This window comes from Acomys russatus, chromosome 25, assembly GCF_903995435.1.
Source record: "Acomys russatus chromosome 25, mAcoRus1.1, whole genome shotgun sequence".
In the NCBI taxonomy this organism is placed as follows: Eukaryota; Metazoa; Chordata; class Mammalia; order Rodentia; family Muridae; genus Acomys; species Acomys russatus.
In genome coordinates this window covers 12173531-12187339 of record NC_067161.1, presented here as the reverse complement: position 1 = coordinate 12187339, position 13809 = coordinate 12173531, and the positions used below count along the sequence as shown (strand labels likewise).

At 45.4% G+C, this 13809-nt stretch overlaps 1 protein-coding gene across 1 annotated transcript in view; it reads left to right on the top strand.

Moving 5' to 3' along the window:
• The window catches only part of Cramp1 (cramped chromatin regulator homolog 1), a 50619-nt gene that overhangs the window by 10254 nt on the left and 26556 nt on the right, over positions 1–13809 (top strand). The window contains exons 3-5 of the mRNA XM_051167233.1: positions 1784–1977; positions 7459–7612; positions 12717–12800. Of these exons, the coding sequence (XP_051023190.1) occupies positions 1784–1977; positions 7459–7612; positions 12717–12800 (432 nt within the window). The remainder of the gene's footprint in view (positions 1–1783; positions 1978–7458; positions 7613–12716; positions 12801–13809) is intronic.

Sequence of the window (13809 nt, the reverse complement as noted above, 5' to 3'; positions counted from 1 at the left end):
TAACCCACACATATCTAATGAGAGACTAGAACCCATTTGATGTAGCTAGCTAGCAGAAATGTTTGCCATGTGTGCAAATTTGCAGTTTTCTGACTTCTGAGTATGAGTTGTTTTCAAATATTCAGCTTGGCCAGGCAGTGGTGACACATGGCTTTAATCCCAGCACTCAGGAGGCAGAGGTAGGAGGATCTCTGAATTCCAGGACAGCCTGGTCTACAAAACGAGCCCAGGACAGCCAAGGCTACACAGAGAAACCCTGTCATGAAAAAAACAAAACAAAACAAAACAAAAGAAGTCTTTAATATATATGTACACATATATGTATGGTATCTAAGCTGAGCTATACAGCCCATAAAGAATTGTTTATTTCTCCTCTTGATCTTGTCCCTGCCTAGACACAGCAGATTGGTGCATTGCCCAGCATCTAGAGAATACTCTATTGGACATTGGGCTAGACAACGCTGCTGCAATGAGCCTAGTCTCTACCCTCCCTGCTCTCAGCAGCCCCTGCTTGGCAGCCCTGTGCATGTTCTAATAGAGACAGTCAGAGATAATCCTTTCAAGTGTGCATTAATTGACTTCTAATTTTTAATTTTTCATCTTTCACGCTCTTCAATGAAGCTGATTCTTTGAAACATCCCTAGTAAAGGGAGACCCTAGGGGAAGGAGTAGCCCAGAAGCTATCCAGGAAAAATCTTACCAGGCTGACTAGAAATTAAATCTCTGCTAGAAAGGCTTACAACTATCTCATTAGGAAAATATTTCACAGTTTTCTGATTCAAACATAGTGTGAACGCCTGTAAACCTAGTACTTGGGAGACTGAAGCAGGAGGATTGCCATGAGTTCAAAGTGTGCCTGGGCTACAAAATAAGACTCTGACAAAAAACAAAAACATGTTTGCTCTTTAAAGGATGATTACTTCTGTGATCTTAACTTTCTCCCTGAGATTGTTTCAGGCTTGGAAGGTTTCTTGACATTCTGTGGTTCTGCAGTCTTATAAAAGGAGACTCGGGGAGTGCTGTGGGTTCCTACTCCCCACAACAAGGTGCATGGCTGGCAGAGCACCAGGCCGGGCATCAGTTCCTCATCTGTATCCTGGGTTTGCCTCTGGGGCCCCTTACATTCTGTTGTGCTACCCTGTGGGCAATGGGTTTGGAAGGATTTTGCTAAAAGTCAGGGACTCATGCTGCTGGAGAACTTTTAAGAGTGGTGGAATTTTAGGACCCTAGAGATAATGTGGAGGCCCATGAAAGATAAGAGAGGGGTCTCAGGTATGGAGATGAGCTCAGTGGTAGAGTGATTGCCAGTATGCATAAGGCCCTGTTGTCAAATTTCTATCCCTGGAGAGGAAAGGCAAGAGATGGAGTCTTCAGACATTTATAGCTAGCACCTTAGGCATTAAATGATCCATATTCTGAAATAGCAACTGTATTTGTGTAGATAGTCCTTTACACATAAAAATGTACTCTGTCAAAATGAAATGTGATTTGTGGTGTTGCTGAAGGCACAGGGATTATATTGAGTATGGACAAAATGTCAGATTCATTGTATTGTTAAAACAGTCCACACAGTGCTCTCCTCACTGTACAGACATTTTAGAATCGTCGGTCAACTCTGGCTTCTGTTCAGGACTCGGTGGCTTTGGGGTGCTCTTTTGCTGGCATCACCTATTGAAGGTTTGGGCTTGGGTAGGACAATGAGCTGTGCCCTTGGTGCCCCTCTGTCCTTGCTTTCTAGAACAGCTTTCTAGAACAGGTTACTGTATAGTTTTTTCTTTCCAAGGAGGTGACGGTGGTGCATCATCTTCTGGAAACGTGTCTGGGGTTGCTCCTGCCACCCCTGCAGGAGGGCCGCGCTCCTCTTCCCGTAACTTAGGATCTTCAGGCACTGAGAAGGAGGAAGGAAAGAAGGTCCGGAGGCAGTGGGAGTCGTGGAGCACCGAGGACAAGAACACCTTCTTTGAAGGGCTGTATGAGGTGAGTTGTAGCCGTGAGACCAGGACCCACACGCAGTCGTCCTCCTGCGCTTTCACAGGTTACCTCACATTTCCCTTTGCTGCATAGCTTTTAAGTGGTTAGATTCTATCAAGGATCCCAGGAGTGGCCAGGGTAGTTGTCATCTCCTTCCTGGGGCCATTAGGATGAATGGTCCTTCCCAAGGCTCTCAACTTCTTGCCTGGAGTATAACCTTCCTCAGGACCTCCTTGGCTATACAGTTACTGATCCAGTGCAGAAGGACGAGTAGGTGCCTGTCCCCGTCAGCCAGAGTAGCAGCTAAGTCCCAGAAGATTTTACAGCTGACTTAGAGCCAAATGCCAAGTTCTGTCAGAGTAGGAAAGCCACTTCTCAGCAGATCCACTGTCTACTGATGTGGCTGTACTTGGCCAGCTGCCTGCACTTCGAAGTTTTGCATGGTGCCTCTTTTTGTTTATTTTTTAAGGATTTATTTGTTTTAGTTTTATGTGTGTGTGTATTCATACCACATGCATGAAATATCCTTAGGACAGAAGATGCCAGATACCTTGAAACTGCATTTGTGTTGCTGTGTGAATGCTGAGAACTGACCTGAGGGGTGATTTTTCTGTTTGTTTGTTTGTTTTTTCCTCATTTTTCAAAATAGGGTTTCTCTGTGTAGCCTTGACTGTCCTGAACTTGCTTTATAGACCAGGCTGACCTTGAACTCACAGCGATCAGCCTGCCTCTGCCCTGCCCTGAATTCTTGGGAAGAACAGCCAATGCCCTTAGCCACGGAGCCCTTTTGCTCATTACAACAACAAAAATGTCTGTAAATGTTCTGCTTGGGAGGTAGACAGGTGGGCCTATACACACCTGTGTCTGTTTTGTATAAAGAGAAGTTTTGCAGGCATATAGCCATGCCCATGCCTTCATGTGCTGTTTGGTCTGATTTTTGATTTAGTAACAGAGTTGAGTGGCTGCAGTAGATGTCCCTTGCGCATGTCTGTGTCTGTGTCCATCAGTCCCTGGGGCCTTGTGATTGCTGAACAAGGAGCCTCACTACTAGGCTGGTTACCCAGCCTGCTTATCTATTCTTGTTTGTTTTGTTTTTTAAAGATGTATTTATTTATTGTGTATACAGTACTCTGCCTGCATGAACACCTGCAGGACAGAAGAGGGCATCAGACTGGATTGTAGATGGTTGTGAGCCACCATGTGGTTGCCTCTGGAAGAGCAGTCAGTGCTCTTAACCTCTGAGCCCTGTTTTTTGTTTTTGAGACAGTTTCTCTGTGTAGCCTTGGCTGTCCTGGACTTGTTTTATAGACTACACTGGCCTCAAACGCAGAGATCTACCTGCCTCTGCCTCCTGAGTGCCGGAATTAAAGGCATGTGCCGCCACGCCCAGCCTGTTTATCTGTTCTTATTTATGATTTTAATTCCTTGCAGATTCTGTGATTGTAAATAACACTGTTGTGGACATCTTTGTTCACATTCCTTATTTAGATGACTTTTTCCGCATGTTGACTTAATCTGGGATGCACCCTGTGGAAGCCTAGGAAGGACAAGCTCAGCACAAAATGAAGCATAGAAATTTTAAATCATCAAGTGTTTATAGAAGACTAGAAAGGGAGACGCCTAAGGGGCCACAGACTTGGTTTCATTATATTCCTATGGCTGGAATCCCTCCTTCCTGTGGGTGATAGTCTAATTCCCAGTGGAGTGTGAATGAAACGGTCACATGACTTGACCCTAGTTATCCATAGAAAGAATGAAATAGATACATATAAGACTTGTTAGGGAAGTTGCAAAATCATTCAAACAAATGTGAAAAGGTTTTTTTCTTTTCAGAGTTATAATAAAGCATAGACCCCATCTATATGGATTACATCTTCCAGTTATGCTTCTTAAAGCTTTCAGGCATAGAAGACGTGTGATTCCTGCCAGGCTGTAAGAGTGTCTTTTTCTTTTGATGTTTTCAGACAGAGTTTCTCTGTGTAACAGCTCTGGCTGTCCTGGAACTTGCTCTGTAGACCAGGCTGGCCTTGAACTCATGACAGTCTGCCTGCCTCTGCCTCCCAAGTGTTGGGATTAAAGGCGTGCACCACCATGCCCAGCTCTGTTAGTGAGTTTTATGGTGTTTTCCTTCTTTCTTGGGAGACTGAACTCTGTGAGGTGGTCTGGCTGTCCAGCTGCAGAGCGTGAAGTGTGAGGTGTGGTTGTTGATTGAAAGCAGAGCCGAAAGGTTTTTTTGTGAAGAACATCCTCTGCCATTTCCAGGTGCGCAGAGCGTTTTCCTGCGATTGGGCTCGCCCTGTTTCCTTTTTTCCCAGCCAGGCATGTGTTCTTAGACCTCCTAAATTTTCAGTTAGTAGTAATATTATTAGTGCTTTCTGTGATCGATACATAGCGAGGGAGAGAGGGAAAGAGAGAGTTATTGTAGTTTCTGTTGCCATTGCTGTAATAAACACCATGATCAAAAACATCTTGGGGTGGAAAGGGTTGATTTCTGATTTCATCTTACAACTGTCTGGTCACAAACTGTCACCGGCATCAGGACAGGAACTCAGGCAGGAACCTGGAAGCAGAAACCATGGAGGAACATGACTTATTGGTTACTTCCACGGCTTGCTCAGCTAGGATAGTATGCTCAGGGCCAGCACAGTAGGTTGGGCTCTTCCATGCCAATCATTTATCAAGAAAATGCCCCACAGCCAGGCCACAGGCCAATAGGATGGAGGTAGTTCCTCATATAAGGGTCGCTCTTCCCAGGTGACTGTAGTTGGTGTCAAGCTGACAAAAGCAGCGAGTGCAAGAATGTGTACATATGCCTTATGTCTTGTGTAGGTTCTGACTAAAAGACCCTGGTGAAGCTTGCTGTCTGTTTGATCAGTGTTGGTTAAATATGGGCACCTGAAATCTCCAGCTATGGGATTAATGGTAGCTGTTCATAGACCTCAGTTCTGAGAATTGTTTGTATAATATTTGTCAACATATTTGGGTGTGTGTGTGCACATGCTGGGATGCTGGGAATGAGGCTTTGTGCATGCTAGGCATGGTGCTTCCTCACTGAATAGATTTGCACACGCTCACTGTCTTTTTGAGGAACCTAATGTGACTTACTTGCCACCATTAGGAACCCAGCTCACAGCAACACTCCTGGCTCAGGGTGGTTGTCCTGGCCCAGAGGGTACAGATGCTGACCAGATGATGCAGGGACTCTGCTTCTGTCTTTGTCCGAGGCCTCGGTCTATTCTCTTTTGCTTAAGATACCCACATCTCTAGCTCTAGTGTGGACAATTTTGGGCCTGAACTCACATTGGTTTTTTAGGGGATGGCCATCTAGACTCTACCCTGTGGCTAGCAGTGAGCTCCAGTCCTACTGTTAGAAGTGTGCAGAGGTGGGCAGGTGGATGTGCCCTAAATAGAAGGCACCTCAGACCTTGGCTCACTCCTTTTGGTCTCAGTGGTGTTTGTGTATAATATAAAGCCTACAACTGAGTTTTCATTTTGTCTTCTACCTGTGTGATTATTTTTTAAAAAATCATAATTCTTTTAACCACACTATTATTTTTGTTTTTGTTTTGGTTTTGGTTTGGTTTGGTTTTTCGAGACAGGGTTTCTCTGTGTAGCCTTGGCCATCCTGGACTCACTTTGTAGACCAGGCTGGCCTCGAACTCACAGCGATCCGCCTGCCTCTGCCTCCCGAGTGCTGGGATTAAAGGCGTGCGCCACCACGCCCGGCTCAACCACACTATTCTTAATTTAGTGCATTGAGAACGGCTGTGAAGGCCTTGTCTTTGATGTGCATCTCAAGGTACCCCATGCAGTTTCCTGCAGATGCATAGACATCAGCAATATCTTTGGCTTTTTGCTGAGTAACTACTGTGAGTTTCCACCACTTTGACTTTGAGGTTTTTTCACTTTTAGCTTTGCCTAATTTTTGTTGTTGAGATTAGAATACCTGTGGTTCTAGCAGTGTAGAGGTGCTTTAGGCCCTGCCTTTCAGGGGCTTACCATCATATCAGACAAATACAACAGGCACATGCAGATTGACTGTAGGGCACATACACAAATCCCATAGACAATAGAGTTTGAGAATACATGTCCAGGAGTCATAAATGAGGTAGTCGGACGTCATAGCAGTGAGACTGTCTATATATGCTTCCTGTTTAAGTTAATAGGTGCTGAGGAGATAGCCTCCCAGCTAGGCACAGAGATGAGGTCTTTTAGACCCAGATCTACCTTTTCATGATTAGGTGTCTGCATTTTTTTTTTTTTTTTTTTACGAGATTGGGTCTTAAGTGTGTTGCCTGGGCTGGCCTCCCATCTCCCCGTCCACCTGTCTTAGTCTTAAGTGTCTGCTTCCTGTTAAATCTTTTAAAGCAATGAATAAGTTGTCATTTAAATTAATTTAACTTTTCATTTTGACACAACTTCAGACTTTAAAGACGTTATTAAAGGCCAGTGAGGTAGCACAACAGGTAAAAGTGTTTGTCATCAAGCCTGACCACCTACCTGGCCTGATCTCCAGTATCCATTTTTGACCTCCACATTTGTACTATGGTACACACATTCAATGCACTCATATACATAAACAAAGGAAGGAAGGAAGGAAGGAAGAAAACCAAAACAATAAAAGTCCAAAACAAAAGCAGGGCATGGTGGCACAAGCCTTTAATCCCAGCACTCAGGGAGGCAGAGGCAGCCAGATTGTTGTGAGTTCGAAGCCAGCCTGGTCTACAAGCGAGTCTAGGACAGCCAGGGCTACATAGAGAAACCCTGTCTTGAAAAACAAAACAAAACAAATAAACAACCCAAAACAAAACTCCTTGGCAGTTTTATGTGAGAGCTACCACAGTTGTGATGCCAGCCTTTACCAGTGCCTTCAGGTAGTACCTTTCAGATCATTCTGGGTATTGAGACAGAAAATACCACATTTTCCATCATTCTTTCTTAACGTTAGCTTAAGCAACCTGGCTGCTTTACCTGACATAGCAGTCACAGTGACGGTCTTGTTTCCATCGCTCTTGGTCAGAAGACTACAGGTCCCCTGTGAAGAAGAGCCTTTCCTCCTCTCCCTGGTGTTTTTGTCACATGTGTTCTGTACATGTGGACTCATGGAGCCTACTTCATTGTGGAGATCATAATCCATTCACTTCACTGACTTGTGCCCATATGATTTGGGATTTGGGTATAAATTGAAACTTGTCATCTTGCTCTGCATACCTTCAGTATTCTGGTTTTTTTTTGTTTGTTTGTTTTGTTTGTTTTTTGTTTTTGTTTGTTTGTTTGCTTTTCGAGACAGGGTTTCTCGTAATAGCTCTGGCTGTCCTGTAGCTCTGGCTGTCGTGGAACTCACTCTGTCGGCCAGGCTGGCCTTGAACTCATGGGAATCCAACTGCCTCTGCTTCCCACGTTCTGGGATTAAAGGCGTGCGCCACCACTACCCCGCAGGTTGTTGTATTTTCATTGCTGTGTTTTATTGTGGACTTTGTTTTCTAGCATGGAAAAGATTTTGAAGCCATTCAAAACAACATTGCTCTGAAGTACAAGAAGAAGGGCAAGCCTGCGAGCATGGTGAAGAACAAAGAGCAGGTCCGCCATTTCTACTACCGTACCTGGCACAAGATTACCAAGTACATAGACTTCGACAATGGTGAGCGTTCCACAGACTCAGCCTCCAGACCACCAGGCAAAGTGGGTTCCATTCAGGCAAACACGCATTGCCCCCCGTAACACCGTTTTTACCCATCTGCTTTCTATGGCACTTGCCTCCTAGTGCTTTGGTTGGTGGTGTATCCAGAGCCTATTGATTAAACTTAATTATGAGGAAGTTGCCTGTGTCCATGTTACAGGGACCTTACCACTGTTCGAGTTAGGTTTGCTGTGTTTCAGTGTCTTGAGTGAGGGAGAGAGTGAGAGAGAGAGAGAGAGAGAGAGTGTGTGTGTTTGTGTGTGTGTGTGTGTGTTGGGTGACAGGCTTTTCCTGGGAAGCACAACACAACTATCTACTCACCCCAGAGAGGGAGGGAGTCCGTGACAGACTAGACAAAGCCACTCATACCACCAAACTCCAATTGGGCAGACCAATGCGGTTTCTTTGGGGGGGCGGCGGGACTACTTACAGGGATGTAAGTGAAGGGCCACTTAGAGTAGCAGAAGTGACTCCAAGCAGTGTCACCCAAGCCCACTCAGCAGGTGTGATGGCTCACCAAAGCTGGATGTACTGTGCACACTGCCGTCAACTCAGCAGGTTGGAAAGTGTTCTTCCACAGTGGCTTTGCTGGTCTCCACTTCTAGGCAGTTGGGCTTTACTGAGAGTTTTCTTTATAGTTTGGCTTGTCTGAGAGTAACTCTCAGTAGTCTTTACTGCCTATATAGTCTTGCAGAGGGAACCTGGCCTAGGAATGTGGTCAGTTTCAGGTACTTGATAGAGCTATTTTGAGTTGTTTACTTCTTTCTTTTTTTTTGTTTTTTTTTTTTTTTTTTGTTTTTTTTTTTTTAATTTTTTTTTTTTTTTTTTTTTTTTTTTTTTTTGTTTACTTCTTTCTTAATGGCGCTTCCCTGCAGGAAGTATTCTGCCTTTCCCCAGAGCATCCTGTTGTAAGCATCCTGTCCTAGACTATCTGCTTCTTCAGTTTCTCTTTACATCCTATGTCTCAAGGCGTTTCCTTCCAAGATGGAGGAAGATGTCTACCTGGGAGGAAACTCCCCACAGCATAAGGTTCTGGGTCCCCCTATGAGTTTGGGCACTGAAATAAGTTGAGCAGTGAATGCACAAGAAAGCCTGAATTTTGCTGGTCTGTTGGGGTGGATGCTGGCTTTGTCCGTACTCTGGTCATCTGCGTTACAGTCAGGATTTACACAGTCCAGTTCCTGTTGGTCTGGTTTCTGGTTAAAAGCATCCTTGGTTGACTTTGGCGGTGACACTATCTCTTCAGTGCATAGCCTCATCACTTGCCCTTCCCTGTAACACTTAGCCACTTCCTTCATCCACGTTTCTGGATTCCCTCCCTGCACCCATTTGGTCCCAGCCTGCTCCATTGTGCCTTGCATGTCTGCAGTTTCTGTTGTGGGCTTGTACTAGAGACCCTTCCTTCTAATCCTCACTTCAGATTTTCCAGAGCATAAAGTTTCTGATGTAAAATCACTAGTGTATAGCTGTGGCCTTTGACACCCTGATCCTTAACATTCTTGTGGTGTGCTCTTTGTCAAGTCATAAGAGTTATCATAATACAAGACGCATCCTGTTACTGTAGCTTTAAAAAACAATGCTTGCCTGAGAAGCAGTGCTCTGTGGGGTCACACACCCTTTCTCCTCTTGTCTATTCATTTCTAGAGACCCCTGGGATTAGATTGTCACTCTCACACCTGGGGCATCTCCCAGTTGATCTCAGGATGCTTCTTAGCTTTCAGAATTCATATGGTCACCAACGTAAGATTTTTCTGCAGAATTCAAGTCATCACTGTTTTGTTCTCTTTCAATTATTGTTTGTTTTTCAAGACAGAATTTCTCTGTAAAAGCCCTGGCTGCCCTAGAACTCTCATTAAGAACAGGCTGATCTTGAACTCAGAGAGATCTTCCTGCCTCTGCGTCCCTAATGCTAGGATTAAACATGTGCACCATGCCCAGCTTCTTTTTCAATTTTTCCCACCACTGCTGTGTGTCCCATCCCTGATTTGTTTCAGTGTCTCAGTACTCTCCAGTCCCTGAGACCCACGGCTGTCTTCACTCACGTCATATTGTAGTGAAGCATTGGTTCCGTCCAGATGCACTGTTTGTGCACTTCCTCTTTTCTTGTTGGAGCTCATAGTAAGTTCTAAAAGCCATTCTTAGACTGAGGGTCCACTCCAGCCCCTCTTGAGAAGTCTCCCCCAGCGAGAGATGAGTAATGAGTTAGGATCGAAAAACTGTTATGGATTCAGTTTATCCCCCGTGTGACGCCTGAGTGTGTGTGAGTTGTTCATCAAGCTCTGCCTTCAGGCATGGTGGAGGATGCAAAGTCGAGTGCTGTCCATGGCCCTGAGACACGTGCTCCTCCCATGGATCTGCCAAGTCTCAGATTTGTTCATGGGTCTCTATCGCAAAGCCTATATAAAGGTAATGTTTCTTTTCTGTTACCTTTCTCTGCAGAACCACCTCCTGACCCTGGTAGCATCATTTCTTTTAGCCTTTATCCCATCAGGGGCAAGGGATCACACCAAACTGTATTCTTTCACTTCCCTGTGTGGTGACCCACCTTCGCTCCTGTCTTCCTTGGTCCTGTTGACTGCACAGTCACCACACATGAAGGGCATTCTTTGTATTGTGTCATGGCTCTCCCAAGGTTCTGATGGGCCATCAGTGGACACATGCATCCAGGGGCCAGCCACTTGCCTCTGTGCCAGAAGCAGGAGTCTGAACCAAGCACCTTGACACCAGCCAACCTTTTCAGATGGCTTTCATACCTGGGGGAACCTCAGGTCAAGGGTCTCTAGTGTGTTTTGAATTCCCCAGGGTCCTTCTGTGCTGTTATGTTGCATCACGTGAAGCAGTATTGTTCCTTGTATTTCAAGCAGTCTGTTAGAGTTACAGAGAAAGTGCCCTACCCTTGGGTTATAGTGGAGTTTCTAAGCATTGCTAAGAGCCAAAGCAGAGGTAAGAAGGGCATGTGTCATATTCTGGGGACTGAGGTGACCTATGGCAGGCCATTACTGGGAATTTAGCTCCCTTTTATTGCTGCTCAGTGCTCTGGCTTCTGTGTGCTTTGTCTGGAATTTTAGTAGTCGTACAGCTCTGTATTGTTTCTATACAGTAAACAGGTCCCTGACAGCTGCTGCTGGTATTCCTGGAAGGCCCACCTTTCTGCTATTATCTCCTGTCAGGTTGGAGCTTTTCCCAACACACTTATGTTCCAAAGACAAGCTCTGTTCTCCATCTCTGAGCCCGTAACAGCACATACAATAGCCGGGTGCTCCTTGTGATAGGACAAGGACACACCTAGGGGCGCTTTGTTCTCCCTGGGGTTCCTACTTCCATCCTCCAGCTACTTTTCTATACTTTTTAAACATTTGATACAGTTTTCTCCCCTTTGGAGCTTGTGCAGCTCTTTTTTTTTTTTTCCTCCCTCCTTCCCCTCCTCTTCTTTCTTTCTTTCTTTCTTTCTTTCTTTCTTTCTTTCTTTCTTCCTTCCTTCCTTCCTTCCTTCCTTTCTTTCATCTTTTGGTTTTTAAAGACAGGATTTCTCTGTGTAGCTAGCCCTGGCTTTCCTAGAGCTAGCTCTGTAGATGAGGCTGGCCTTGAACTCAGAGAGTTCTCAGAGAGAACTCAGAGAGAACCCCAAGTGCTGGGATTAAAGGTGGGTGCCACCATTGCCAGGCCTTTTCTTGTTTGTTTGTTTGTTTGTTTATTGGTGTGTTTGTGGGGGGCTTTCTTCCTTTGATATTTTAGATAGTAAACTTTTAAAATCATTTTTATTGTTGTTGCTGTAATATGGTCCACATAGCCTACAGCTCACCCTCCTTGTCTTGCTTAGGTCAGCATTTGGTACACTCATGGTGTTCTGTAACCTCTGCCTTGTCTAGTTGTAAAGGACTTCCGTTACCTCTGAGACGCCCCCACACCTCTTATCTGTTTTGGGGTCTCATGCAAATCATCTCATAGCATACATGATTATTCCTTGCCCCCTCCCTTTTTTTATGGCTTCTTTCACTGAGCATGATTTTATGGTTGCCTATATTTTAGTGTAATTGAGTAAAAGTCTGTCATATTTATGGGCTACATTTTTGTTATCCATTGACATCTTAGGTTCCTTTTGAGATTCTGACATGGTCTTGGGTTTTTCTTTTCCCTCAGGAAAACCTTCAAAATTGGTCAGACCTAGTATTTTAGGAAAGGCAGAGTCTTTGAAGTAGTCCACAGTTCAGAATCATACTAGTGTATTCATTTCCTGTTGCACACAGCTAAATGTTGAGGCCTAGAAGAAGTCTCTGAGGAGAGAACCGGAGAAAACAATTGAGAGATTTTGCAGGGGACATTTGTCTCTGCTCTGAGGTGATCTGACAGTGCCTTGACTGTTGCTTGGCTCCCATGTTCTGAATTGGAAAATATCTATAGACAACACAGAAGGCTCACTCTTTGCTTGGTGCTCAGTGAGGGCCATGCAGGATGCAAAACTCCTGAGATCCTCAGGTGTGCCCTGCTGTCCTCAGGGTGATTCTCATCTACAGGATGGCTCTAGACTAAAGCACCTGAGGAACAAGGTGAGGGAGCAGGCACGAGTGTAGCTTCTGTCCCCTTCTGCTTCTCAAAGGAGGCTTTGAGACCTCACACAGAAGCTGTGTGGTTCCATATGGAGCCATGTCCCTGGTTGTTTTCTCCTAAATAAAGCTGGCACCTATTGGTGACATTGCAAGGATGGATGTTGGGAAGGGCCTTGTTGGATATATATCCACTGTCATCTGGGGAGGGCACAGGCCAGTGCAAGGTGAGTTCTCAGGGCTCAGCTCTCCTGTGCTTGGGAAACGCTACTGAAAGGTGCTGGCCATTCAGCTCCTCTTCCCCTCCCCTGAGAACACTCCTTGTCAAGCCATTTTCTTCTCCAGGAGACATGTTTCGACCTCACCCCTCAGTTCCTGAAACCACCCTGCTCCTCCTGTGTACTTTTGCCAGTTTCTACAGAGGTCAGCAACTACACGCCTGAGGGGCTGTGACCCATGTGTGATAAGCCTCACAGTGTTCTTGTGCACACAGGCCTAACATGCATCCTCTTGTCTTCCAGTGTTTTCTCGAGGGCTAAAGAAGTCATCCCAGGAACTCTATGGCCTCATCTGCTATGGCGAGCTACGCAAGAAGATTGGGGGCTGTGAGTACTGTGCTGTCTCTGGGTCATCCTAGTAGGCTCACTGCTGGCCTGAGTGTACAGTAAAGCCTCTGGTTCTTCTCCAACTTTTATCTTGAAATTTAAAAAAAAAAAAAAAGATATAATGACCATGCCTTCACCTGACCTCCCATTTATTAATGTTTGCTTATGCTTTTCACACAGGTTTACACACCCAGGTACATTTTTGCTCACTGCCATTTAATTGTGCATCTTTATATCACACCCTAAAGACCTCAGTCCTGTGATCTGGACTACCCACCACCTGCCGTGATTGCACTGAGTCATTTTAAACCTATCAAAGGCTGCAGTGCCAGCTAACTTCCTGCTATATTCAGTCTTTAGACCTTCCTCAAGTGATAGTCAAGTCCACACCCAGGACCACTGCCTCACAGCCAAAGCCATCTGTATACAAAGTGGTTGCATTACTTTTTTTCTGCTGTGACTGCCCATCTGAGCAAACATGTGACAGGGGTTCTGGCAGGGTCTCCATAGGCCCTAGTGGAACTGCAGTTCAAGGCTGCTTGTCCTCGTCTCAGCCTATAGACCCACCACAGGCATCAGCTAAATGTCATGTCCAGGAAGTCTCACTTTTCCCCTTCTTATCCCTCCTTGTTTCTTCAAGGACATGTCTTATAAGGTCCTGTCTGGTTGGCTTGGCCTCCTCTACTTGGGTGGCACCCTTAGGCCTCTCTCTGTACAACCTGCTAGACATAGGGCTGTAGGACCTTGTCCCTGCCCTAGCTTCCCTCTTCATTAGGCCATCTCCTCCTGCAGATCTGAGCTCCTGTCCCTGCTCACACAAGGCTCACGCTCTGTTGTACTTACTGTTTTCATGTTTGTGGTGGTGCATGGCCGTCTAAGGGCCCTGGTGCGTCTGGCTCTTGGATTTGCCCTTTCCAGTGCTCTTCTTCCTTTCCAGAAGCAATTTCTAGCTGGCCCTTCCCTTCATGGTGAGAGTTTCCTTTACTTTCTGTGGTCCAGTTGTGCCAGC